General features: G+C 35.8%; 2 protein-coding genes across 2 annotated transcripts in view; both read left to right on the forward strand.

Annotated features, from left to right (window-relative positions):
* The first annotated feature begins 243 nt into the window (after window positions 1-243).
* LOC110383923 (putative malate dehydrogenase 1B) lies at window positions 244-3,934 on the forward strand. Its single transcript, XM_021344888.3, has 5 exons — window positions 244-449; window positions 648-1,210; window positions 1,861-2,329; window positions 2,408-2,528; window positions 2,964-3,934. The coding sequence occupies exons 1-5, from the start codon at window positions 312-314 to the stop codon at window positions 3,206-3,208; spliced, it is 1,536 nt and encodes a 511-aa protein (XP_021200563.1). The 5' UTR covers window positions 244-311; the 3' UTR covers window positions 3,209-3,934.
* LOC110383922 (uncharacterized) overlaps window positions 3,352-27,267 on the forward strand; it is a 118,119-nt gene continuing 94,203 nt past the window's right edge. The window contains exon 1 of the mRNA XM_021344887.3: window positions 3,352-3,768. Within this exon, the coding sequence (XP_021200562.3) occupies window positions 3,663-3,768 (106 nt within the window). The 5' untranslated portion in view covers window positions 3,352-3,662. The remainder of the gene's footprint in view (window positions 3,769-27,267) is intronic.

A 27,267-nucleotide genomic window follows, 5' to 3' on the forward strand; every position in this document is an offset into this window, starting at 1 on the left:
GTTGTCGTTGCCACATCTAAAAAACTATAATTGTGTAAACGTCCAGAAATCAGGCGAGATATCGATATAAAAAAGGTTCTGCCAGGTTTCGTCATTATTGGTACTGATTTAATGCGATTTGTATTTAATTGAAAGAAAAAGTGAAAAAATTAATAAGCCATCAAGACGCATTCTTTATTACAGGCCAATGTTCTTGCTTTACTTTTATTGTTACTTATTCTTTTGTTTTTTAATTTTAGTAATCAATGTCAAAAGTATCCCTTTGACACTATTAGATTTCGTATGAAATATTCTTGTAAATCTAAATAATCATGGGATTTCGTATTGTAATTGCTGGCGAGTCACAATGCCCAGCATACGCAGAAACTTGTCTTTTAGCAGATTATCTTGCTCAAAATCTTCCAAACTTTTGTTATAATTGTATTGAGAAGTCTGTTATGGACTGGAGGGTATGTTTTATTGTTAAACAGATAATCAATTCTCACACCGTGGAATTAGTTTTTCCTTTTTAATATTTTTAGTAGATACTGTATGCACGATACGCGATAGTTTGCACGATGGGTACATTATTTTGCAGAGGGAATGTTTTATAGGCTCTAAAGTTTTTTAAAATCATGTTTATGGTGAGACTGGAGCTTTTGTTACAGAACTGGCTATGCAAAGTTAATATTAAAAATAAATGGCATCATATGGAATCTCCTATTGTTTGGAAAGAAATGTTAATGAAGGGCAGCAAGGCATATTATATTGGAGGGGCTTCAGAGTTTTTGGACTACTGTTATTCCTATTATAACTTCGATTCTTTGTTTGCATCTGATAAATACGATGGATTGTTAGACAATGTATTGCAGTTTAAGAAAAAGGTCAATATAGAATCAATTTATCTTAGAGCAGATGAGGAAAAATCCCACCCTAGTGATACTGAACGCAAACGTAACATTGTGGTAACTATTTCTGGGGCCGGTCATCTGTTAGCAATGCATTTGATCTCGGGGCTACTGGACTATGAAATGACAGAAGGTGATATGTATATACATAAAATATATTTATACGACGAATGTTGCTCTCAAACCTTCATGAATTTCGTGGAAAAAGATTGTTCTTATGTCCAGACAGACAATCCTGGCAGAACTGTAAAGTATGTTACAAAAATCGGAATGGCCCTCACGTCTACGGATGTGCTGATAGTCCTGGATCATGTGCCATTTCAGTAAGAAACCTATTTAGAACTATTATTGGGAAAACATAAAGTAGTCTTGAACGAGTGGATAGTGCATTAGTAGCTTAGTACACAGATGTTTTACCTTTTATCTATTTATTGACTTTTCGTCCAAGTTAGTCGAAAATAGTATACTCTTTTCTTTAGTTATACGATGTTATGTTTGAAAAAAATACTGTTGTTATGCGTTCTTCGTATTTATGTTTATCAAAAAGTAACTAAAAATAGTTTAAAAATGCGAGGTGGCCTAGTGGGTAAAGCACCAACCTCTCACGTATGAGTGTGTGGGTTCGATTCCAGTCAGGCAAGTACCAATCCAACTTTTCTAAGTTTGTATGTACTTTCTAAGTATATCTTGGACATCAATGGCTGATAAAAAAGGTGAAGTGAAATATCTCGAGGAAACCTGACTTACAAAGTCTGAAATCACCCAACCCACATTGAGCTCAAAAGACTGTAACACAACTAAAGGGAGATTTTTGAGTTGAGACCAAGGATGTAAATCAGGGAACTAGAGCGCTAACTAAACGATCAATTGAATTGAACAGTATAACATATTGTTAATTATTGTAGGACAAGGGGCCGCCATGATCAGAGAAGTCGATATGCCGATCAATATTTAATGTAATTTTATTTTTCAGAGAATCTAGACCAGTTGGAGAATGGCTGCGCGATAACCAACGGAAAATGAAAGAATTGGCTCTGATGATTAATGCTTCAGGGTCGAGGAAAATGGTTATAATTTTTCCTAACTTAGGACCAGCTTGTTACAACGCCACGATTCTTAAGAACCGTGTGAACATTTGCCGCCAGAATATTGTTGTAGCGACATCAGATGCAGGAACGGAAATATTACCAATCGTTGCAAAAATATGCGAGGTCCCTATGAGAAACATATTTTGTCCACCTGTATGGGGCTTCGTTGGAATAAACAAATTGGTGGATATAAGAACGACAGTACATAAGTATAACTGTTTCAGTGCTTATAGTAGATACACCAGAGTAAGGAATTCAACTTTAAACATTGGATCAATAACACCAGAAATGCGGACTTTAGATTACTTGATGCATTTCGACAGATCTTTATGGATTAAAGTAGGGGAAATGAAAGTAAGTGTATATTTTTAATGTCCATAACTACTGCATATTATCTTGAATTCAAATCAAAACGATATTTTCTTTTGTTAGCAAAAGTACGGCCAAGGAGAGGCACGACTAAGCAAAGCGCTTGCAGTGATAAATTTGATCAATTTATGGCTCCTAAATCCAAGCCCCGATAACATAGTATCTCTAGGAATGTGTTGTGACGGTAATACTTACATATTATTATATCATTTTGGCAGATTCATTTGTGACACTTTCATGATCCACGGGTTGGCGGGGCGGGTTGATCACACGTACTCGCGGGACGGGGTCACCTGATAGAAGTATAGGTCTTGCAAAACTCGATGGCATGTACGTGCATCTGACCCGTACACTTTGAATTCCCTCCCACTGATACCTAAAAATAAAACTTCCGTGAAAACAAAAATAAAAGCTTCCGACGAATTAAGGTGGCTTCTTTCTGATGAGATCTTTGAGCCACAACTGTGACTGATTGTGTAACTTTCCTTCTCCGCTTCTTCTTCTCTCTCTCTAATCTTCGGGGACCATAGCTGTGTCACAAACGAATTTACAAAGCTATAACAAAAATAATTGCCTACGATTGGTTGTGTTAGCTAGTTAACGTTATTTAATAATTTAGGATCGTTTGGATTAAATTTCGATGGAATATTTTCTCAACCCGCAAGATTAGTTAATGGACGATGGGTTCCTGCTACAGATTTCTTGATGCCATTGGATCGTCAAGTGAAGCTTCCATATTTAGTTCAAATTGCAGAGTATGTGCTAAACATGAAACCTAAGGAATTGCCAGAAGTGAAATTGCACGGACCATGCATTTGCAAACCAAAATACTACAAACATAAGGATGCGAAGAAGGACACGTAACATTGTTACTTTGAAAGGCCTACTAATAAATTAAAGCCAATCGATTATTTAGAATCGATTTTGATGTAAAATTTAACTGCCAGTCGTTTCTGAACGGAGAAAATACGAGCGAGCGTACTCTGCTGTCAACACAAGCAACACAACAAGGTAGTCGAGTTTGAAACGAGCTAGTGGTCGCCGAGACGTTGTCGTAGATTGTTTCGTAATTCGCAGTCAAAGGAATGTTATGACGTGCAGTAACTGTCTTTGTTTGAATAACACCAGTTTTATACTTTACCCAAGAATCATAGAACAATGTGATAGATAGAGTACGATATGCTAGTAAAGGTTCAAATTGCGACATGATTTTTTCCAAAGTATGATCGTTTCAATAGAAGTTATTAGTATAGTTAGGCCTTCGTATTGGTTAAGTTGTGTGAATATTGTGCCAATAATGAGATAGTGGAGTGTTGTGATGTGGTTGTGGGACATGTGGGGGGTGCTGTGGGCCGTGGAAGCGGTGGCGCAGCTGGCGGCCGTGCTGGCGACGCCACTGGACCCCGCGCCAACTATCCCGCAAGGTGAGCCGAGAGGAACCTTGTCGCCTACGCTTTACTCGCTGCTGCCGAGCTGTCCCTCTCTTGTGCTTGCTTAGCATGCCTTAAACAACTACTTCTCTACGTCTTTTTTATTTGACAATACCTGCGAACAGGTTTTATTATGGTTATTAATAAATTGCTAAGAATATGAATGCTTTTTATTTACTTATTATTTTTAAAACTCCTTTATACATTTGGCTCTAACTCCATAACAATATTTTATCAGGGGGGTTATCATAAACAATAAGACTGCATATCTTTTTAAGTGTGATAATGTAAAGAAGCACAAATCACAAACACAATAATTTTTCTGATGTCTCTCTCTTCGATATATAATTTTATGAATAATGATTTTGTATAAGCAATGCCTCTGTAAAAACTGGATATGTAAAAGACATAACTTTTCATAACAAAATCAATATCTGAAAATTATGGTGTTTTCCACCTTAAGATAATTAAGTATGAAAGGCATAGACTAGCAATCAAGCCAAAACTTTTATGTGCGAGTAAATATGTATACTTTAAAATCGGTATTTGGTGTGTTTCTTGATTTTGATCAAAGAGCATAAATAACATTATTCAAAAGATTGTAGGTTTTGTTGTTTTAATTTGATGGACATAGGGCCAGTACGGGCCCCTTGTGTGCCTGTGTTTTGGACTTATATCACGCATTGCTAATCTATGAAATTGTAGCGGGATCCTATGTCTAACACAAAAGGAAATCATAGTAATATAAATAACATTGCTGGGTTTTAAACTTACTATTTAACAATAACAATATAGGCTTAAACTATCTCTAAACTGATTTCATAAAGCTTCTGCAATATTCCTGAATGGCTTATGATACCTATTTTTTCTATGCACATTTGTAGATGGCTCAGTGATACAATGCAAAATATTTTGAAGGTTTTATCCCCATTCTAATTTTTTAAACAAAATAGACTTTCTTTAATATATTAGTTTTTATGTAAATTACAATAATTCTAATCGGCAACTTCATTGATAAATGAGATCAGTCTGTAATTTTTTCCAATGTCATTAGGTACAAACAAACTGTCATTGTAACAAAATGTCTTAACACCTTTTTTTAATTTTGTGGTTTTTGCTATAAGCCTTATTAAGTAATGCCAGTCTTAGCATAGTCACCCACTGTTAACCTTGTTAGTTTAACATGGAGCAACTTTTACCTCTACATCTCAATCTATGACTGAAACCCTTTTTAGTTGGTGAAACTGGTTTGGTTTTTATACAAATCTGCAGGTATCTATTTTTGCAAGATGGTCAGGCCGAAAGCTTAAGGTTACACTTTAATCGTGACATTGCGGCCCACCATATTGCAAGTTTTGGACTCATTTAATTGGCCCAATTAAGGCAACCTATTTTAAATTAACTACTAAACAGGTTAGTTATGAAGTAATTGGGTTATAAAAGATGTAAATGTTGCGCTGGCGCAGGCAGCACCGGCGACGCACGATCCGCGTCGGTGCGGCAAACGAGGGACACATCAGTTGCATAACAAGTGGGCGCTGCGGCATCCGGCTAACGGGACTGTGGCGCGAGGGAGCTCCGAACCTCTGAGCCTAGACGTGCTATCGCATTGTGTCAGATTCGACACCACAGATATTATTTCCAGCCAGTTACATCGATAAGTGTTTTAGCAATTTCGCACAGCATCACCACATCTAGATGATGCGATAGTAACGCGCCGTAGAATCTCACGAAACTTCCTCGTTTCGTCATTTCCCATCACGAAATATGACTGTGAAACATGATCGCGGACCGTCCGATGGATCGAGCTTATTCGTGCGATCATGAACGAGACCGTGACTGATCGGACACAATGCCCCTGGCGGACGCAATGAAACCAAGTAGCTTTTTGAACTAGAAAGAAGGTCACTTGAACACTATTAAGTACACATGTTACAACAATTGATAGCATATAATTTGTTTATCTAAATTGACTCTTTTAACGTGTTCATGTAATTGGTTCGTAATCGCGGAGTACGGAAGGCGCAGACCGCGAATCCTGTTTGTGTTCGCGCGTCCATCGAACTGGTTTGCAGAGGGCAATGAGTCTCATTACATGGCAAATGACTCCGCTAGCTCCCAGTGGCTCGTTACATTTACGTATTAGCTCGTTTACAATTTGCTGGTATTCAAGGCTGGTTAAGTTAAAAAAAAAACACAATCTTATATTTATGCTGGTTCCAGCCTATAGGAAACTACCTATGTTAAGAAATTGACTGAAGCTTATTTAATGACAAAAGTTAGTTACAAACCTCCTAAGATTATGAAAATATTTGGGTCTTCGAATGTTATTTATTTATTCAAGAACCTCATTCCAAAGCTCAGAACATTTTTTTATGAAATATTTATTCTTCACTTTTCACTTACATCTAAGAACTGAGTAACTCAACACTCTTTGATATTGCTAGGTTTGTCTACGAATACCACTCTCAATTGTGTTTTTATGATCCAGATCTGGCCACACAATTAGCGGGAGTCTGCGTTTGCCTTGCGAGTTGTATAGCTTTATTTATTGCGGTGCTCGCTTGTCTGTCTGCAACGGTAAAACCCACCAATAATAGTGATAGTCGCATCTACCCGGACATTCAGAACAATGTCATAGCTGCTATGCTATCCAGGTAATTGAAATCGTGTACCTAAAGAGCGCAATTGAAACAATTTATCGCTCGACGACCAACCATTGTTAAATTGACGTTAACAATAAAATGGGAAACCAATTGGGGAACCGTTATTAAAATGTCACAGCGGCGTAAAGAAATACCTCGTTTGATGTTGCGTTGCCTTTGTTCCTTATAACGAGCTATCAAAGAAGCTGCGCCCCGACTCAGCTCGAATAAAACGAGTGTTAAAGGCCGCCACTTGGAATGTTTTGCTAAAAGGTACGGGTACTACAGAAATCTTTAACAGCTACAAAAGATTTCAGCAAATTAGTACAGAAAGCAGTTTAGTGTTAGATGGTGTATAGTTTCATTTCTGTAACATTGAGAGAAAAAGTGGAGAAGCTCCCGACATTATTTACAATAAGGATGCTAAGACTTAGCACTTATTACCGACTCTGTAAAATATGTACGTAGGAATAAATGAAAATGAACATAACCGATGATGTAGATAATTTGCTAACGAATATTGCAATATTTTCGTGTTTCAATAGTAACTTTATATCTATTAGATAAAACATATCGCTTGAATCTGTTTTAAGATACCCATTGAAGGTATTTAAACAATAGATCCCATAGTATTCCTTCACAACCTTTAAAATGAACAATACTCATTCTCAAGAAATACGAAGAATTCTTAAATCTTGATAACTTCTAACCTGTGGGTAAGCAACATAATAAGATTACAACACAATTATCAATGATGCGAACGTTGCGACAGGGTTCGCCGACGGCTCTCGGCGCTCCGCAGCGATTGTGTTGGCGAGGCCGCTGTGTTAAAATTGCCATAAGTGCTAATGGTATATAAATTGTATAGTAAACACTTGACATCCTTGCTCTTTATCTTTCTCCACAGCTTTTAGCACCCCGCAACTTGGCTTCGCTATATTTTCCACAATTTTCTATTCATCTACGTGCTACGACGTAAGGTGTACTTTCAAGCGATTTGGCGTTCCAAAAAGGAACACAAAGAGAATTTTAAAAGCCAAATACAAGTTTTATTCTGGGAAAATATTTACTCTCTGTACGTATTCATACCAACCTCCAGTATTTTCATAAATATACATTATAATGCTTTAACATATAGATTGGATCCACCCCCGAGGATCGAAATTATTCTTAGTATTTTCAGAGGCAAAGGTCTAGCTATGTCCAATTCTGTAACAAACATGTATAACGAACCGAGCATTTTGAACACAAAAATATATATCTACCTTGGTCTGCGTAAAGAACTCGTAAACCAATAGCGAGGAATCTCTTTAACTGTCCTTGTACAAATTGGCTTGGTATAAACAGCCTCTTTTTATGGCGGGCCGATTCTTTTGCAGCGTAATATATTTACCGGCTTACCTATGCTCTTCAGTAGATATTAGATGTTGTAAATAAAAATCTTCACGTTATTTGTATATCGGGAAAATATATCTTATAAGATCTTTATGGTATTATATCTTCACGAGATTCCCTTGAGGTTGGTCTTTCAACCGTTTTGCATTTAAACTAGATCTATACATATCTAAGGAAAAGCAAATGCAAGCTTAACGGATTTCTAATAAACGGCTCCTTCATTATGTTTCTTTAACACTCATCATTGAATTCTCTCATGGCTTAAAAGTTATGACAGATTTTTAATTATAATAACAACCAAGAAGGTCTACCTTGAATTGGAAAATGGCGCTGTCACGCTGTGAATAAGTAATCTACAACAGTTGTTACTGGGGACTAGAAGGAGCTGGTGTGAGTACCTGGAGAGTATTAATTTCTTAATATATCTCTTGGGTCACTGCGACTAGATAAACTGGGAATCTAGCAGGGCCGACCGGTTGTTGAGCAATAATTTTATGTGTATGCGCGCAGGAGCTAAAATGATCTAACCTGTTCTGTCTATGTACTGACCTTTACTACTAAATATCGTCTTCGTCATTGTATTTAATGTTCGCAAACTAGCAACCTTGGTTGGCAAAACCTTCTTTTTGTGTCATCTGCAAAGAATACAATAGAAACTTATTTAAAATGGTAAATACTTGATCTTTGAATATAGTGTCTATTACCTTTTTTTTCTAGGTAAATCAATATTGTAATGATATCATTGTCTATATTTAGTACAGAATGTCCCAGATGGTGGATCGTATACTTAACTATTATACAAGTGATGTGGTATATAGCTACCAAAGAAAAAGAGGTTTGGCATTGCCAAGCGTTTAAAGGATGCCTAAACCTGAAGCATATATCAATAACCAAGTCCTTTCTTCCTAATTTGATTGTTAGGTATACAATAAAAGTCGATTAATCAGAATGGGTAGAGATATCTTATTGCAGAATAGCGTGCATAGATACTAATAAGCAGATAGTAAGTGTAATTTTACAAGTACATGCATGCACATATAACACATATAACATTCTCAACGCCATAAGCAAAATTAATTAAAATAAAAACAGAACCACTGTTTCTTTAGTAACGGCGCTGTTCGTGCTAAAAGCTGACTAGCTATTAAAGAAGCAATTTCTTTTTTGTAGACGCCATGTTTATCTTTTTGGATATTTTACTGTGGTCATCAAATTACGCTTTAAATTGAAATTCGTTGGTTTTGCTGTGTTTATTTTGAGGAACACAATGCCGAGAAATAATTTTCAAAGGTCGCGTTTATTGCCATTATAATCGAACATGCATTATGTGATGTTTTTTATTTAAACGTATGCTGGAACAAAAAGAGCATCTTAATATTTTTTATCAAGGATATTTGATAAATCTTGATATTTTAACTTGATGATCTCATGAAGGTTCACTTAAGTAAGTACCTATGTAAAGCCTCCAACGTAGATTATTGAAAGCCAATTTCAGCATGAAATTGAAAATATAACACGTGACGTTGTGTGTCAACGGAAGACGGAAGGTAGCCGCAAGGTCGCGGGCTGTCGCCTTTCCCCTCCACAACCCCTCCAGTAATTATTTCGACACAAGCCAATTAATGGCCGCGTGCCTTGTGGATATAAGCCATAATTAAATTTTGATTATTATCTACTCAACTCGCATACATTTTGGTGGAGTATGTCTAATAGCGTGGTTTTCGGCAACCTTATTCGTTTATGAAGATTGCGTACATATTACCAGTTTATAATGACGCGTTATATAATGTTTAGTGCCCTGGCGCGGACGTGAAGTGGGCTGGCTATAATGTGCTATGTGAGGACCGGTTGTCGCATGAACTCGTCACGTACTTGATTAGAGAAATCTAGAGTACAACATACTTAAACTTGCTTATAAAAGAAAGGCTACTATAGGTTCAATATTTTTAAAGAAATGCTGTAATTTCGAGCACCTTCCAATAAAAGTTTTCTAGTGTAATAATTGGGAAGCATATCGAAGAAGGTATATCCAAAATACTCAATAATAACTTAAAACCACCTAATGATCGATCGACTATAAGTAACGAAAATTCACGTTCAATAGTGTAGTCTAGACTCTAGACCTAGACAACATGTGTACGCGTTCGAAAGTCGTAGATAGATGTGCTACATATGTTTTGGAACTAGAAATTAATTATTTTATGCTAGTACAAATTTATTTAGGCTATAAACTTGGCACGTCTTTGATAAAGTCAAAGCACTTAAAAAATAATATCATGCAGTGGGTGACCTTTTGCGCATATATCAATTTTATAAATATATAAAACTCTCCATTTGTTGATTTTTTTTTGGAACTTTTGCACACCCTTATTGAGAGTTGATCTAGAAGTTAATGACTTCATTGAAGAATAACGTGCTTCCATATTGAGATCCTGCAGTTTTATATAATATTGATGTAGCCTGCTGTAGGTACATTCGCACTTAGCGACAGTGCACTAACCTCAAGAACAGCTCAACTAATCATCCAAGGTTCTGTAAAATGCTAAAGTTGACTTGAATAATAAAAGGCTGTTATTTTGAATGTGTTTGCTTGAGGTGAAGTCATCGTTGGAGCATTTAGTCGCGTCATCCTTCTCCGATGCAAGACGACCAATGCCGGATGAAAATGTATTAGGTACTTGGCTATCGAAAAAAAGATAGTCGTGACTGGTCTGTTAGAGTAATAAAACTTAATTACTTTTATTTTTTGAAAATGAATAAAATTATCGCCGGCCAATTAAAAGACTTATGTTTACTAGTTTTGGAGGCTGATATCATTATTTTGGAGATCAGTAAAATAAGAGGATGGCGGATAAATCTAAATCTACTAAAATCATTATCCTGCTTTTAAATCAGGTCAGATTATAAAAATACATAAAAAAAAATATAAAATTAACGGAAATGGTCTATCTGGGGGATAATGAACATCCTTGGTTTAATTAAGGAATTTAGGAGTATTTTTTACCTGTTTTACCAACAGTGATAACTGATATAGGTACAAAAATATTATTGGAATACTGGGTAAAATAAAATTAATTTTTTTTATCAGGTTCATTGTGTCAAACTTTCCTCATAAATATTTATAGGTAAGTCAGCTTCATGGAAATCAAATTCTTCCGATTATTAATCAACATCAGAATATTAAAGTTTCCTGGTAAAGGCCCTGTTTAACCGAACTGTAATGTAACTTTGGATTTCCGCGTATAAATGAGCTTGGCTCCGTGTAATAAGAAGATAATATGAAACATTAGATCCGTGCACTGGCACTAATAGCTAAGATTAATGTTATTTACAGTAATCGGGATGTAACTGTACATGTTCCTTATTTGGCGAGACGAGTTGGGCGTAACACAGTTTTTATGTTCTAGCCGTTAGAAAGGTCAGGCCAGCCGCCTCGGACTCGCCTCGCTATCAAATTGTTTTTGTGAAGATGAATTACGTTGTTTCAAAATGTTGAATAAAAACAACGCTGTTTTAAGTTAAAGAAGATTGAGTATCATAATGTGTTAGCTTGGTACTGGTTATCGTTTTCCATCACGTACTTAAAAAATATAAATGCTATGGCTAAAGCCTGAACCGGCTTTAGCTGGGTGTATGCGATTGATCTTGGTTGTATCCATCCATAACTTCTAAACGTGCTATAGGTAAGCTGATTTGCAAATTCTTTTTTTACCATTCCTGCTAAATATAACTTCAATTAAGCAGTGGTTTCTCCCGGATTGATCCCAAGGGAAATTATTTTAGCACTCCTACTTGCTTCTTCGTTGATTTAATTGAGTTTTCTTTGGCTATACGTCTAGTGGTGGTTCGGTAACTACGAGGTAAAAATACAATCTTTATAGGTCTTAGAAAGCAGGTGCGCTTACTGAAGTCCAAGAAGGCAGCTTAGTTATTGGATCTAACATTACTAAGGGTTCTGCAAGACGGGAACTGTAATAACTACTGCTAACAGATTGTAGTGGAACTGTAATCTTGCTTGTGGACGTTTGTTAAGCAGGAGTGGGTAAGCTTACGTGCAAAGCTGGCTTGTGTGCGTACCGCGGGGTGCAAACACATAGTGTTAGTGTACCGGTAGATATTATACTACTTAATTATAAAGCTGTTATCTAATTAGTATCTTAACGATAGCATACAACACCAAATTTGGCTAGATTACCGTATAATCGAGAACATTGGATTAGAAATGTTATTTATAAAAATCAGCGACGCGTCACATACACATAGGGAAGTACAAACTAATTATTTTTGGTATTACTTAAATAGATAATTATTCCATGAATACAGTTCAACGAACTATTATAATAGCAAATTATTATTTAAATATTGTTGGGAGTATTTTCCTTATTACAGGATTTACCTAAATAAATAGAAATGTTCTAATTTAATTTAAAAGCTTGAAATTGTGAAATGATATTATTTTTTCCCGTAGAACAAACAAAATACTTCACATTGAATTCTATAAATAGCAAATAATTAAATTGAGTTTTTTCCCAATAATATTAACGTATTTGTGTATTTTCGCATCAAACAGCGCCCACGATCCGATCGACGCTGTTAAATTCAGCCTTGGGAAAACATACTACTTACTACTTATTTTTACGTGAATCAGAACTTTATTTAATGATGAATTATTTTGTTTCAGGTACGATAAACACTATTTGATGAAAGTTCGGCTTATCAGACATGTGAGTGAGGCGACAGAACAAGTTGTTGAAACAAGCCAAACTTATAATGAAGAAAAGCCAAGTTACCAATTAAGAGTTACTAAGTATTTTTTTCATTTAGGTACCTACTTGAAGTAGTTAGCTAATTGTTCTACTTGTCTACTTGTTCTTTGATTGAAGGCGTAGGTCCAACGCGGCCTACTTTCCGTGAAACACGTTAAACAAGTCGAAAACAATGTTCGCAAAAAGTACCCCGTGTAATGTAACGTTTATTGGAATAATGTTTCAATTTAATACCACTACGTGCTTTTAGTCTAGACAGTGAACATCGGCCTCATTTCCTAGCTGTCTAATTTTACCAACGTTCACGTAGGCCGGGGAAATTTCGAAGTCAACCATAATTACTCAATTAATTTCATCGGAGTCGCGCTCTGCGGTTTAGTTCGCGTTCATTTCATTGCATAACGTGTTATTAGCTCGCTCTTGTTTGTAGGCACACTGTTCTCACAGATTTACAACACACTTACACGAGCCAAATAAAAACAACTGTGGGAAATTTTATACTGTGTGTTTAAACATATGGCTGTAGTGCCGACGTAATTGGCGAACGGTTGCACTGAATAATTTAGCGGAATAAGTATTACGGCGATGTAATATTCATCGCGGTACGCTTTAACCGTACGACTGTGTTCCTACATTTAAAAATACGCTTCCAATTCATGTAGGTGTGTAGATAGGTATCTTTAGAGCTGTATCGGTGTCAAGCCTGGGCTTTACACATTTACTTGTGGCTCTTAATTGCGGCCATACCAATCAAGTTTTATGTAAATGGACACATACATGCATATTAATTCGTTATTTTAGTATAATCTCGAGCTAGCGTAATCGCTCTTTTTAGATCACGATACAAGAACCCGTACGGCTTGTTTGTTGGCTTCCTTGCCGCAGAGAGGGTTTTCGATTAAACAATAAGCAAGTATTACCTGAGTGACGCGTGCGTTGGGAATTTCTAAGTTGGAGGCGAAAATTTTCAACAAAAGTAATTATTTGTTCGAAAATTGTGGCGCCGCGCAAGCCCCCAGCGTCCTGAACATTTCCCCACTGCTGACAACCTAATTGTTCAAGGAAACAGCTTTCAATTATACCACGAATTTCCTTCGAGTTTAAATCGAGCACTTGAAGGAACAGCCTACATTGAGCCTAAAACGGCATTGGAAAGAGACACCCGAAAGGGGATAGAATAACGCTTGCTTGCGGTTTTGTCCCTTTCCCCGGTGGAATTTGTTTCATTAAAGTCTTATTAATTTGATTGCTGTAATTGTATTAACGTGCTTTTTAATTGTCGAGGGTTTAGTGGAGTCGCATTGCCAGACTTGTATATAGATAGTTAATTATAAATTCTAATAGTGTAAAATGTTGTCAGCATGATGTGACTCTGCAGTGTCGGTCACGTTGACTTTGGTTGTGATACCGGAACTGTGTAGACGCGTGAGGTGTGAACACCTGGACTGCTCATTATGCATTAAATTGAATAACGTAACAAACAATTATATAGCGGAAACAAAAGCACTGTTTTCATGAGTTTATTACTGGCGCTGTCAAAAAGTTTGCGTGCTGAACTGTGGGTCAACTATAATGACAATACACGAGTAGATATCAAAGTCCATGTGTAATAATGACTGTTCCCAAAATAACTACTTAAGTACATTAACTTTTAAACACGTCTTTCTATTTTAGCCTATTTTTAGACATTATAAGTGGACTTGTCTTTTTGCGTCAAGCCTTTTTCCGATACACTTAATATTTTGCATGGAATTACTGTCACTCATATGTGCCATAGCAAATTGAATTTCATCAAACATTCTGGGCTCTTCAATCAACAAGACAGTATTGTTTAAACTTAAAGTGTACTCCCATTTGCAAGGAGGTTCCAGGCTATTGTATTTTCCGGAGTATTTACATTATAAATCAACTCAAATCCTGATCCACAGCGTTGTGAATTACCGCGGACATAGACAAACATGCAACACTTTATGCCGCGGACACTAATATGTTGTTCTGTGGTTTGGGCCCGTCAGCCTAACGTAAAGCGGTAGGCCTCATATTCATTTAAGTCACTATGTAATAAGGTCAGACACATCTTGGCATTTGTTTTTCTGTCCGTGCTAGAGAAATGTGGGCATCGTTAAGTTTATTTTTCTTAGTTTCCTGTCATCGTTTTGGCCTAGTTATGGTCTTCTTTCCTTTTTTGATAAAGTAGCGTTATTTTTATTGGTTTGTAAGTAAACCGGAACCCTAGAGTTATCTTATAGATCGCAAGGTCGGCGCACCTACGTGTGACGGCGTGACATTGTACAAGTGGATCGGAAAAGGTGTGGAAAGTTTAAAATGCGCATACTTACGAGCCACGTGCATTGGTCACGGTTTTTGCTATATTTTCTCGAAGCTTAGGCGTGTCTGTGTCCGGCTTATGGAGCCCTACTTCAATAGATAAAACTGACTCAAATTCAACGTTTAGAGTGCTTTGGATTTTGTTGTGGTGTAGACTTATTTAATTCCTAAAAAATCTCCAAACCTCTATTTTGTCAATATTGATTCACATCTAGTAAGAGGTTTTATATTACACCAATATACTTAGTCATTCTATTATCTAATGTTGCTTTCAACTTAGCGCTCGTCTTGAATGACGCCATTATGTCTAAAAAAAGCTGTTACCTGGAATTGTTTTGTTGTTTTAACGCAAGAAACTAAATTGTTGCCCAACATTAAGTCTGCTTTAAGTATATACTTAATCTTAGCTTACGTATCCAAAATTATAAAGATTTCCTGAACGACATTATATTACCGTATGAAGCGTGTTTACAGTAAAGTAATAAAATGATTTTAAACTGTTTACCGGTGTAGCAAACAGTATTATCATTTATGAAATAGGTTAACAAGCATCAACGATTTCATTTAACTTTATTTGCTGCTTTGGGTTCTAGGAATGAGTTCCCTATTGGGGACGTAGTTTCAACGAGGAATACAGTACAGCTCCGTCCATTTTCCGAAAGCTTTCTCTTATTTACTCAAAGTAGTGCGTCTACAGTTAAATTGTTAGCTGACTTAATAGCATCAGCTTCCCCGTCAACTTCAATTTCTTACATTAATTCAGCTTTATTGAAATGTTGAAGAGAATTGTTATTCATCGACAGTCTCTCTTGTCTATGTACCGCTGTATAAGTCTATGGGTACTTGCCATGATTCAAGTGAGGATCATTTGCGAGTGCATCGTCCTTCCGTCTGAATCACAGATCGTTAACCCACTTCCGCCCACGTGTGTGATTTAAAACGTCATAAAAAATGTTAGCTTGCTTAATCTGAGTAATGCTTTGAATACTTGTTCGTCGTTGAGTCGTTTAAATAACAAAAACTGTGGGCGTGTCAGGGACCTTTGTGTGTCGTATGACGCGTGAATATTTAACTGTTTCTGTTTTGTCCTCAAATTAGCATTTAACAATTTGAGTACACATGTAGTTCAGTGTACTATAACGATGTATTTACTATTTTTGAGAGGAAATTGTTTGGAAACATCATTGTTATTTTTAGAAGACCTGTTGAATGATGTCATCTACATAAATACAGCCACAAATTATGCTTTTGATTGAAACATTTCGAAGCATTTAAAATCCATCTTCACGCAGCAAAATCTAGACAAAGGATCTTTGATATAACATCGATCCTAAAGAATCAGACAATCCTCCAATTTGTAGGCCACTGACTATTGGACGAAGACTTATAAAAGCTGGTTCCTTACGAGTTTTCTTTGGGCGAAATAGATTATTTAGCGAACAATTGAACATCACTCGTCCCTTGATCAAAATGAGAAAAGGTAACCCTTTGCAATAAAATGTTTGGTTGCGAAAATGAGAAGACATTGTTTGATGAAGACAAAGTTATTACTCTACATATAAATGCTATCGTTCAAACTATTTCTCAGACATGAATCACCAATAACTTCTACCAAAACATTTCCCAAGTTGCCGTCGTTGTCGTAATAGATTGACTACAAAATCCTTCGATTCCGTGTAAAACGACCGCAAGCCCTAGTTGCGACTGCGGTCATCTGAGCACACCGCACCTCAATATGACAGGCCTGTTGTCTGTGCAAAATACATTGTCAAACCCTCCCCTGTCCCTGGATTAAACCACTGCTTTTTCCGTTTTGTCGTTCCGCCTGTCAATCGTTTTGTGATTCCTTATCTACTTACGAAGACCCATCATTTATTTCTCAGTTTGAATCTACAGAATTTAAATGAAGATTGATACTAATCTAATATTAGATTATTCTTCATAGTTTATCATCACGCCAAGCCCTTCCCTACTCGCCATTAAGTGCACATTATAGAGAAATATTAAGTCGCGAAAACTGCCTATTGAATTCTTAATCGCTTCATCACTGAGTCGCCATTAATCATTGTCGGCCAGGTATAAAAAATCTTGCTTTTACGTAACAAAACAGCAACAGCCAGAGGCCAGAGGGCTATTTATATTTAGTAAAACTATTAGGTTTTAGTCAAAATACAATGTAACTTTGAAATGTATTAAAGTTGTTGTTGATTTAGGTTGAGAGCGGTATGAAGGTGACCCACATTAAAATGTCTATAAACTTTAGACTTGTCTAGACCGTAATACTTCAGGTGCTGTAATATAATATTAGCGCACAGATAAAATTACGAGTTCATTCGATTGTTCATTATAAAAATAGCTTCCATCTCACGCCTCGGACTGTTAATAAAATGATGAAGTTAAAATAGAAAGAGAATATAATTTGCGTACTATGGTCAAGCCTTGATTTGAAATATTTGTTCATGTACATTTTGATTGGAAACCATGTTTTGATGCATGAGTTGATGACTGAGTACTGACATATTTGTAACGGAAGCATTTTTAACTGAAATATTAAATGTGCGAGCTTCGTAATGATTGTATTCCATAAAGTTTTTGTATTTATTTCTGAACGTTCAGTTTTGCGCTGTTGCTCATAAATTATTCAGTTTAAACCTCTCCATATAATTCGTACGTCAACATAGCTCTTGTAAACGGATTCATGGCATTCATGTATTTTATCGATTCTCTTTGAGCTATCAATTTGCAAGTATATACGGTTGAATGTTAGTAACTGCAAACTGTAGCCCGTAATGGAAAAGTACTTGAAGAAAAATGGTTGCAGTGTGCACTGCACTAGAAGATGTTGTGTATTAGTGGAACAATAAGAAAGTTTAAAGTTTTCAGCAAACTATTTGCTGCAGAAGGTTGTGCAGCTAAGGGTGCTTTTAAACTAAGATTATTTCAAAACACGAGAAGGTATAAACATAGAAAGTAGTTTGCCAAAGACTAAAACATAACTTATACCTTAGAAGTCGATCGTTTTAGATGATTCACAAACTTTGAACCAATTTCACGATGGATTTTGGGAATAACCAATTTCCGGACTTACATATTCGATCTACGTTTTCAATAATGACGTGTATGCCTAGTTGGTTACGTACTTTATTTCTCACCTAAAGCTGGGCCAATATAACTCTCTCTACTCAATTTATTCCTTCTATCGGATTTCCTCGACGGAGTTGGCGTGAATATTTATGAAGTTAACTTTAACTATAAAGCTTTTTAAGCGATATATGTCTGCCAAATATTGATTGGATAATAAAAACGATAAGAGTTCATTCTTCAAATGAAATATGTTCATTATTTATTTAAGTAGAGCGTGTTTCATATTCATAATTGATTCTCATTTGGTTCTATTAGCTAAGGTTAGCAAACTTTTGGTTCGGTGTCTTAAATAATATAAGATTTAAATATGGGTTCAGCTTTTCATAGCATTTTGAATAAGTTAAGACCTTTGTCTTGTCTAGACAATATTTAATAACGAAGAGTGCTGGTTTCGACATATAAAGTGAGCATTACTTATTTACTTTTGATGACTAATACTGGCGTATAATATGAACTTGTACGTGTGCCTAATTAATATACAATGCGAGTACCTATTTTCCTTCTTTGTGCACGTAGACAGGAAATGTTTTACAATATGATAGGTGAAGCCTGGTTTTGTAATAAAATCAGCTCGACAAGGTTCATTTTTATATTATGAAGTAGGTACGTAATTTATTTTCTTGAATGCAAACTAAACCTGTTAATTTGTATAATCTTCAAACAATCTATAGAAGAGATATCACATCTGCATATTTAGTAGGTATAACTAATAATATTAAATTGGTAACAATAACTGAACTTCGATGAGGTTGAACTTCGATGAGGTTGAAATTTTACATCGAAGTGTAAAATTTGAACTGGCCTTGATATAAAAGCTATTATAGTTGACATTCGTTGTTTTTACCGTCAATAACATTCTTAGAACTCTAGCCATGGCGCCTTAAATCGGCCTTTTCTCCTTTAAGTCGCTGCTAGGGCCGGTCGCTAATAACATGTCCTCAAAGTCACCTCAGTGGGAGCGAGTTGCCTCTTCAGCCTTGACATTATAAGCAGACATCTTTACTTGCTAATTCTTGACTCACACTTCAACATCTATTCCAAACAAACACATAAAAAAACCTATTAGACATTCTTGGTATCAATATTATTAATAAAACCTTATTTGTTTTTTTTTTAACTCCATTTAAATAATTGAATATGGATTCCTTTTCAAGCGATAGTGTGTTTTTTAAGATTTCAAAGCTTTGCAGTTCTTTTATTCTGTTGAAGCGATCGCTTTGGAAAGTGCATCGTTTTACAAAGTAACCGCTTTAATACTTCGGAAAAGGTCACAGCGATATGCAGATTATAGGACTTAGGATTTTATTTCATCGGTTTGAGTATATGTGGATTAGATTTAAAAGCAATTCATTTTTTATTCTTCATACAAAAACATTACCTAATTACTTAAGTCTTGTTCATCGTATATTTAGATGACCTTTTACGAATGTCAAATGCAACGAGCTTTTTTATAGATACGTACATATTAGAGTAGTTCACGCTTAACAACATCGCTAGATATTACATTATTTTCAACGTTTTTCTATTTATTAGATTGTGCGTTGATGAAAAACATAGTTTTTAGATCGCGTGCTTGTATGCCAAGCTTGAGCGGCATGACGTTATACCATGAGCAATATTCAGCAAGAAATAATCGCCTATATTTTCCATTCGATATGCGAAATTATTTCAAATGTAATAATTAAGTGTTATAAAATAATCGCGTATTGCTTTCATCTGTGAATTTATATCGTAATGGCGTGATTATGAAATGTATTGCAGTAGGAGTTAGCAATTGCACGGTTTATGTACCAATATGGTATTGAGATGAGATGTCACGCAATTTACCTCCGATTTATAGGTCGTGGTTGAAGATGCCGTGACTTGTAACTCGAGGACTTGTTTATACGAGTAATTTGTGTTGGTGCGCTGTTTACAGCTTTAGGCGCTAAATAACGATCCGTAAATGTTTGATGTTTTTAAGTAGCATAATATCTTCATAAATAAATTCTGGGAAGAACAGATCTGCCAAAATATACAAATCTTTTCTACCCATGGAGATTCTACCTGATTTCGTGTACTTATTATGGCAAGGCTGTAAACGTTGATTGATTACCAGAATAAAAGCAGAAACACGCCAAGAAAAACGGCCGCGGAAACATTAATACATTTCATTGATTTACGATGTTCAACTATCCGTTAAATACGTTGTAAGTTAATAAACTTGATATATATAACTGCAATGTGCAATAAAAACATTCGTATTATTAATAGCGTTCGCTAACGGATATGAATGCTCGACGCTCTGTAGTTCATTCATGTAGAGAGTGAACATCCGCAACGAACGAATGATTAAGTGAATGGTATCGCACGTTTCATATCGGTATATCGTTCACTAGCTGTGTACCGTGGTTTTACCTGTGCATGGGTCATGAACTAGCATGTCGCATTGAATGATTTATTTCATCCTTGTTGACGTTTTCAAAAAGCACAATGCTATATACATATTGGTAATTTGGTAATTGAAGCTCAATCCTTAATGAAAATGTTGTAAAACTTCGTCCATAGATCTGATCACTAGCTCCAAAGAAGACTATATTTAAACAAAGAAACACACTATCCAATTTTATTATTAGTATATAATTGTTGTACCATGACATGAGTAGAACCTTATAGCAGTTATAGAAACGTTCTGTATTGTGATTTTCAATATGTAACAACGTTCGCTATTTACTCTACGTGTTTACCAATTATGCTAAATGTGGGTTCGGTTTAGAGTTATGTAGTGCAAATAATGTATTGTTTATTAATGCTGTTTGTGATCGCCACGTTAGCCTAGTAATATCACGCCTATTATTGACTGGTCATCCAAAATTCAGGACGGAGAAGTTCGCAATATTTTTTCATATCTCAGTTTATCAAAAGTCTGTCCTTGGGCGATTTAAAATTGTACTGTAAATGAGCATTCCTACTGTAATAAATCAGGAATAATCGTTACGCTTTAATGTGAAGCAATCTATTAGAAGTACTTTCAAATGGGTGTATGTATGTATATGTAAGCACCATATATTTCGTGCCGAAATAGAAACCGCGTCGTAAGGCGCTGATCAGCCTCGGAAGCGCGGAGTGCGATATATTCCCCAAAGTGTATTCATACAACACACTTGTCAAGTTAGACGTTCCTGATACTCGTAAATAAGAATCTTCACCAATTCCGTGCGGTATTCGACTATCGAATAACAATTGTTGAAGCAATAACAATAGCTCAGTCTCAATGACATGTCGACAGTACACATGTTTGTATGTAGGTACGTCGTAATGTACATAGGTGCAGGAACGAAAGCACGATGTAAATACGTCATTATGTATGATATGTAGTGCAACAATATAATTGTATGACATATTCTCACGCAGTAACGCGTGCAATAAATGAGCGTGTAATTACACAGTTTAGCCGTGTTTGTAACGCACAATGCCTCTGGTCTAGTACTCTGCCATCCGTCTCGTATCTGACCATCTAGAGGAGAAAAGACCTATTTTTCTCTGATATTAAATGTGTAAAAGAAGCGCTGTTGGTAAATGAAATTCGATTTCGCAGAAATAAATCGAATCTCTCCCAAATATATTTTGGATAAAGTGATTGATATCAGCTTGCTTAAATTAAGGCGACAAGTGTTATGTTCGTGATCGTAATATTTCTTATATTCGTCTTCATTTTAATTCATTACGTCCCGGTTTACCTACGTCGCTTTTTAAACTGCCACAAAGCTTTGTCGCGTTTAAACGAGGACTTAATGAAAGTCTGCGAAGGAGGCGCAGCGGACCAAATCCCCCTTTAGCCGAGGCCCGCGAGGGCACAGATTTATAAGGATTTTCTTTCGCCGACTTCGTAACACTTTCATACGTCTCTCTGTATTGAAAAATTATATTCCCTTATAAAGTGATCTGTTCAAACGAATTGCGTTTGTAAGGTTTAAGGGTTCTTGATTACAGAAAAGGCGATTCCGAATCATTTAATTTATTTCGCTCACGTCTGTTATTATTTGTTTGTACGTTGGCTTCAGACCGGGAGGGTTCGATATTCGTGGTTTCATTTTGGTATTTGCGGTTCCAAGCGTCGGCCGTAATATAAAGTTACGTCGATGGTCCTCTAATTTGAATTAATGAATCAATTTAGATTTGGCCATTTATGATAACTGAGCAATAGATATGATATTACGATTGTGGATATTAGCTGTTAGCTATGCATGCTGTCGGCTGATAACACGCGAAATATTGGGGATGATTACCTACAATCGTTGTACTGTTCAATCGCAAAATACTGATATTTTAGGAGCAGGTCAGTGAACGAGGTGCCTGTGTAGACTAAGCGTCGGTGTTACCGTGATCGACGGCGACCAGACGCAGCGGCTCTGATTAACGACTTCCGAGGGCGTCGCGTGACGTCACCCGCCTCAAATTGGATGCTAACGCATATCTCTGTTTGCACAAACTTTCAGCTTTCCAAACAAACTTGCAGAACTAGCTTCAAGTGCATATTTACAGCGAAGCTTACGTGTGCCAGGAAACCCACATTTGTCGTTTTACTTTTACTTGTCCCTTTCAATTTGTGGTTCTTTTCCTTTGACAATATTGCTTTCTCATGCCTTTATTGCGCTGTCTTGATAATTGCGGCGGACTAAGTAGGACTTGCTGAATTAATCTCCTTAAGTACTAAGCTCTCTTAATTATAAATTAAGTATCTAGCTCGTTGGCGACTCACTGTGATTGGAACTTTTTTGTTTTACCTTTTCGTATTTTGTTTTTTTTTTTAACGTGGAACTTATAAGGCTTTTTGTAAAGAGGTCAGATACAATTGCGGGAGCAAATAGCACCGTATTGCCCACTTCCATTATGAAACTCGTAACACGGCGGAAATGCAATCTTTCTTAACGCTAAAACCTTTAAATCGCTCCTTTTAACACAAATGGCTGAATGGAAGGCATTACAGGATGCCGGATGACGTTTTAAGAAGAAAACGCCACTTAATTAAGCCCCGGATTTGTATTAAAAAATGTCTAGCCGTAGCTATGTTTCTTTCTTTTTATTTGAAAATGTTTTATCTCTCGGAGTTGAAGTAAATGAAATATTTGTGATTTAATTACGCGTTTAAGTGTAAACTGTGTTAAGACAATGCTCAAAGAAGTTGAGTACAAACTTCTCACTTAGAAAGACTTAATAAGGGTAACTAAGGGTGTTTTTGCAAGATGTGTATAATTAATTAGCTAAGTCAATTTACAGATTAATTTCTTACAATAATTGTGTCATGTACGATTCACAGCAAATTCTATGTCGTATATACGAAAACCTTTTTGTATTAGTTGTATAACTGTTACCATGGTAACGAAAATAAACCCGACAAATTACCTCGTAATTAGATATTCAACTGTTGTTCTCAACCCGTTGACTTTGCAGCCACACTGTTTACTAAAGCAGTAATATATCAGTAGAGGTTGTATGTATATCAGTACATCCAAACTAATATTATAAATGCGAAAGTAACTCTGTCTGTCTGTCTTTTCTTCACGCCTAAACTACTGAACCGATTTGTGTGAAATTTGGTACAGACATAGTTTTGAACTTGAGAAAGGACATAAATAAAAATAAATAAAATAAAATGAATAAATAAATTAAAAATTTTTTTAATAAAATTTATTCCGGACATACAGCGCCATCTATTGGTCAAACCAAAAATCTGCCGGAAGTCACTATTCCACGCGAACGAAGTCGCGGGCAAAAGCTAGGACTGTATATATCAGTAGAATAGCGGCTAACATCAGTATTCGTGGGGCGCGCGGCCGAACGTTAATCAGTCCTCAATGCAAGACACTTTAATGAGATTTCTTTTGGGAATCAACTGTTCTTCCTTGGAAACTTTGCCAGAAGTTTTTATAAGACAATTTGAAAGACTGTTGCTATAATTGATTCTTCTTTTTAAAGTTATTTTGTTCGTCATTGATGCTTTGTTAACCAGTTCTTGGATATAAATATGTCACGTTTATCTACTCTTTTTTGTGTAAATATGGAAATCGATACTCAGTTTTTAATTAAACTTCCATTGTATCACATAACACCGATGGAAAAACTATATTCATTCACTTTATCAATGGCATACTATCGTATTTATTCTGTAAACCAAAAACTGATTTCATCAAACTCATTTTCAACAAAATATGGATAATTTATTAGCCGCTGGGGATTACGTGGGCTACACGGTGTTATTTATTATTTTAATTGAAATATTGAAGCGTGAAACTGCACTAATATATTATGCAATTTAATCAAATTGTGAATAAACATTGAGGTGAATGCTTTCGATTTGATTTCATAAACTTATTCATTAAATAGTAAAATTTGATCGGGTAAGTTTGCGGGCGAGCTACGCGCCGGAGCGTAGCCGTAGCGCTACGGAGTTACGAGCGCTCGGAGTGCTACGAGCGGTATGGAAGATTTCAACGGGCTATCTTCTATACTGGACGTTAAATTCGCAGTGATAGTTTATTGTTTTATGCTATTTCAATAATATTTTTCTGGATAAAATATAAAACTTTTATATTGTTTTGTGGTGTATTTTTCTATTTTCATGTGTAGTTTGCATGATGAATATAATAACTTAAGACTCGTCTCCTTATACACCTATTTTTGCAAAATAAAATTTAAAGCTCCTAGGTTCCATTTTAAAAATGTAGGGAAACTTTGATGTGTGCTTCAGTTAACTTAGGCTACCATTTTACGGGCCGAAAAGCATAATGAGGGCGACTAGCAAATTCGATAACGGCTTGGCCCTTGCTTACAGAAACGTAAGAGATTTTGTTGAAATTTTATGAAACAATTTCACCCTTGAAAATAAGGTACCAAACTTAATTTTAGATATTATCCTGGAGATTGCGTTCTTTTCAATATACGCTTTATTTTGTATTTTTTAGTAACTCTGAGGGATTACATGAGAAATAGAGTGAGATTAAATTGTCTTGATGATTTTGCAACAATTTATATATAAGAATTAAATATTGACAAAATTAACGATAAAATTCTCAGTTATTAGCACCTTATTTACTTAACAAATACGCTCATACACACCTACCTATATGAATAAAACACCACTCTAATTAATAAAACAAAAGAAAAAAAAACCCAGTTGACAAAACTGTCTGCTAAATATAAGGACACGTAATAAATCTGTTCATTATACAAATTGCTTCGCTCTAACTTTGATTAAGTTAATTTTTCATCAAGTTGGTGACGTCATGTGGAAACTTGGATTACTTTGGAATAGGCACGCGTCGGCTGGGCGTTGCTCACGCATCACTGGGATGTTTGGTTTTGATTTTTATGAAGTACTAGCCGTTTTTCCACAGTTTCACTCACGTCCTGTGGGAGCTACTGCCCGCACCGGGATAAAATATAGCCTATGTTACTCGCAGATGATATGGCTTTCTAATGGTGAAAGAATATTTAGAAACGGTCCAGTAGTTTTTGAGTTTATCCATTACAACCAACCAAACAAACAAACAAAGTTTTCCTCTTTATAATATTAGTATAGATATATTTAAAGGTATTCTGAGGTTTCTTGGATTCCGTTGATCTTCGAATGTGGTACAAAGCAGTGTATGCTAATATTTTTGTTCAAAAATTAGATAAGTGTGCTTATCAGATTTGATAGAAGGAAGAAGAGTGCAGAAATCACCAAGAAAGTTTCAAAGATGAGGTCAAAATTAGATACATTCTTCTGTGGATAAAGTATGCGATTGGTTTTATAAGTTTCTACTCCTTTTTGACGGCTAAAAATAATGCTATGAAAGAGCTTTTCGCTAGTTCGATGTTCATGTAACTGTTAAGATTTTAGAATGCATCTCTAAAAGTCCTAAAATATTCATACAGAATTAATGTTAATTTATTAGAATCTCACACACAAGTACATGATGACGTCACACACGTAGATCACAAAACGGTCGCCATGTTGGTATGTCTGGCGGCACAATAGCTAGGCTTTCGCGAGACTCGTTAACTACTACTTCCGCGTGGGTGCGCCCGACCTCTCGTCGAGATAAAAACTCCTTTTAAACACTCGTATGTAGATAAATGTGAATTTAATACAATTTTATTTGAAAGTAGAACTTTAGCGTCTAATGAATCTTTGAAAGATAGTTTAGTATGTTTTGGAGATGCCGAATCTGTACAAAGAAACAAATCTAGGAATAAATGTTAAAAAGGATATCATTGACTTTAATGATCGTAAGCGTAATGGTTTAGTAACAGGTGCAAATGAAAAAATATATTCTAACTAGATTTTGCACTCATTTACAATCGCTTCTTGAAAGAAATTTCTCCAATATCTCAATAAAAATATATTAAGTTTACATGGACACCATAACACAATATTTTTCCAAATAAAGTGAGATAAGAATTTCAGAGAGACCCGTATTTAATTGTATGAACCGTTTCAGTACTACAACAATTAAAGACATTTCACCAACGAAATTTGTTCCGGTCAACATAATTTAATCTCGTTTCATGAAAACTCATTTATCACATAAGCCGGGCTATAAACATAGATTTTCCAATAATTGCTAAAATTATCGGTCAAAGGGGAATTGCCGTTATAATCGCACTTAGCATTAATTTATTTTTCGGAGTTTGTTATTATTTATATATGATTTTATTACTAGACATTGGGGTTGGGGCACTTTCAAAAACAAAATAATTAAGTTAAAATTCCGAGTGTTCTTTTGAAGAAACATAGAGTAAGTAAGAGGTTAATAAACTCAAAAATAGATGAGTAAACATGTACGTATAAAAGGGTAGCATCTAAATTAAGGTGACCCCTGGCAAAGGCGTCATTCGACCCTAGCTGTCCCAGCGAAGTGCCACAGTAATGAGACAGCATAAATATATAAAGTGGCAACACATGTTTTACCTATGTATATTCAACCCTTAAAATGTTTGCGTTCTCTCGAGGTGAAAACAAGTAATGTTTATTTATGAAAGCAGCGCACAAACTATTGTTATACGTTCAGATTATACGACCTTTTGACTCCTTTCATTAAGTTCGCTTGATGAACGAGGCGGCTAAGTACTACATTATAAACTGCGATGAACTCATTGTGAACGTTTTATTTACAACTCTGCTTTACACTAAACCATTTTGTAAATACATTCTAAACCACGTTCTAAGCAAAGGACAATGTCCAAATTGG

This window comes from Helicoverpa armigera, chromosome 12, assembly GCF_030705265.1.
Source record: "Helicoverpa armigera isolate CAAS_96S chromosome 12, ASM3070526v1, whole genome shotgun sequence".
Lineage (NCBI taxonomy): Eukaryota > Metazoa > Arthropoda > Insecta > Lepidoptera > Noctuidae > Helicoverpa > Helicoverpa armigera.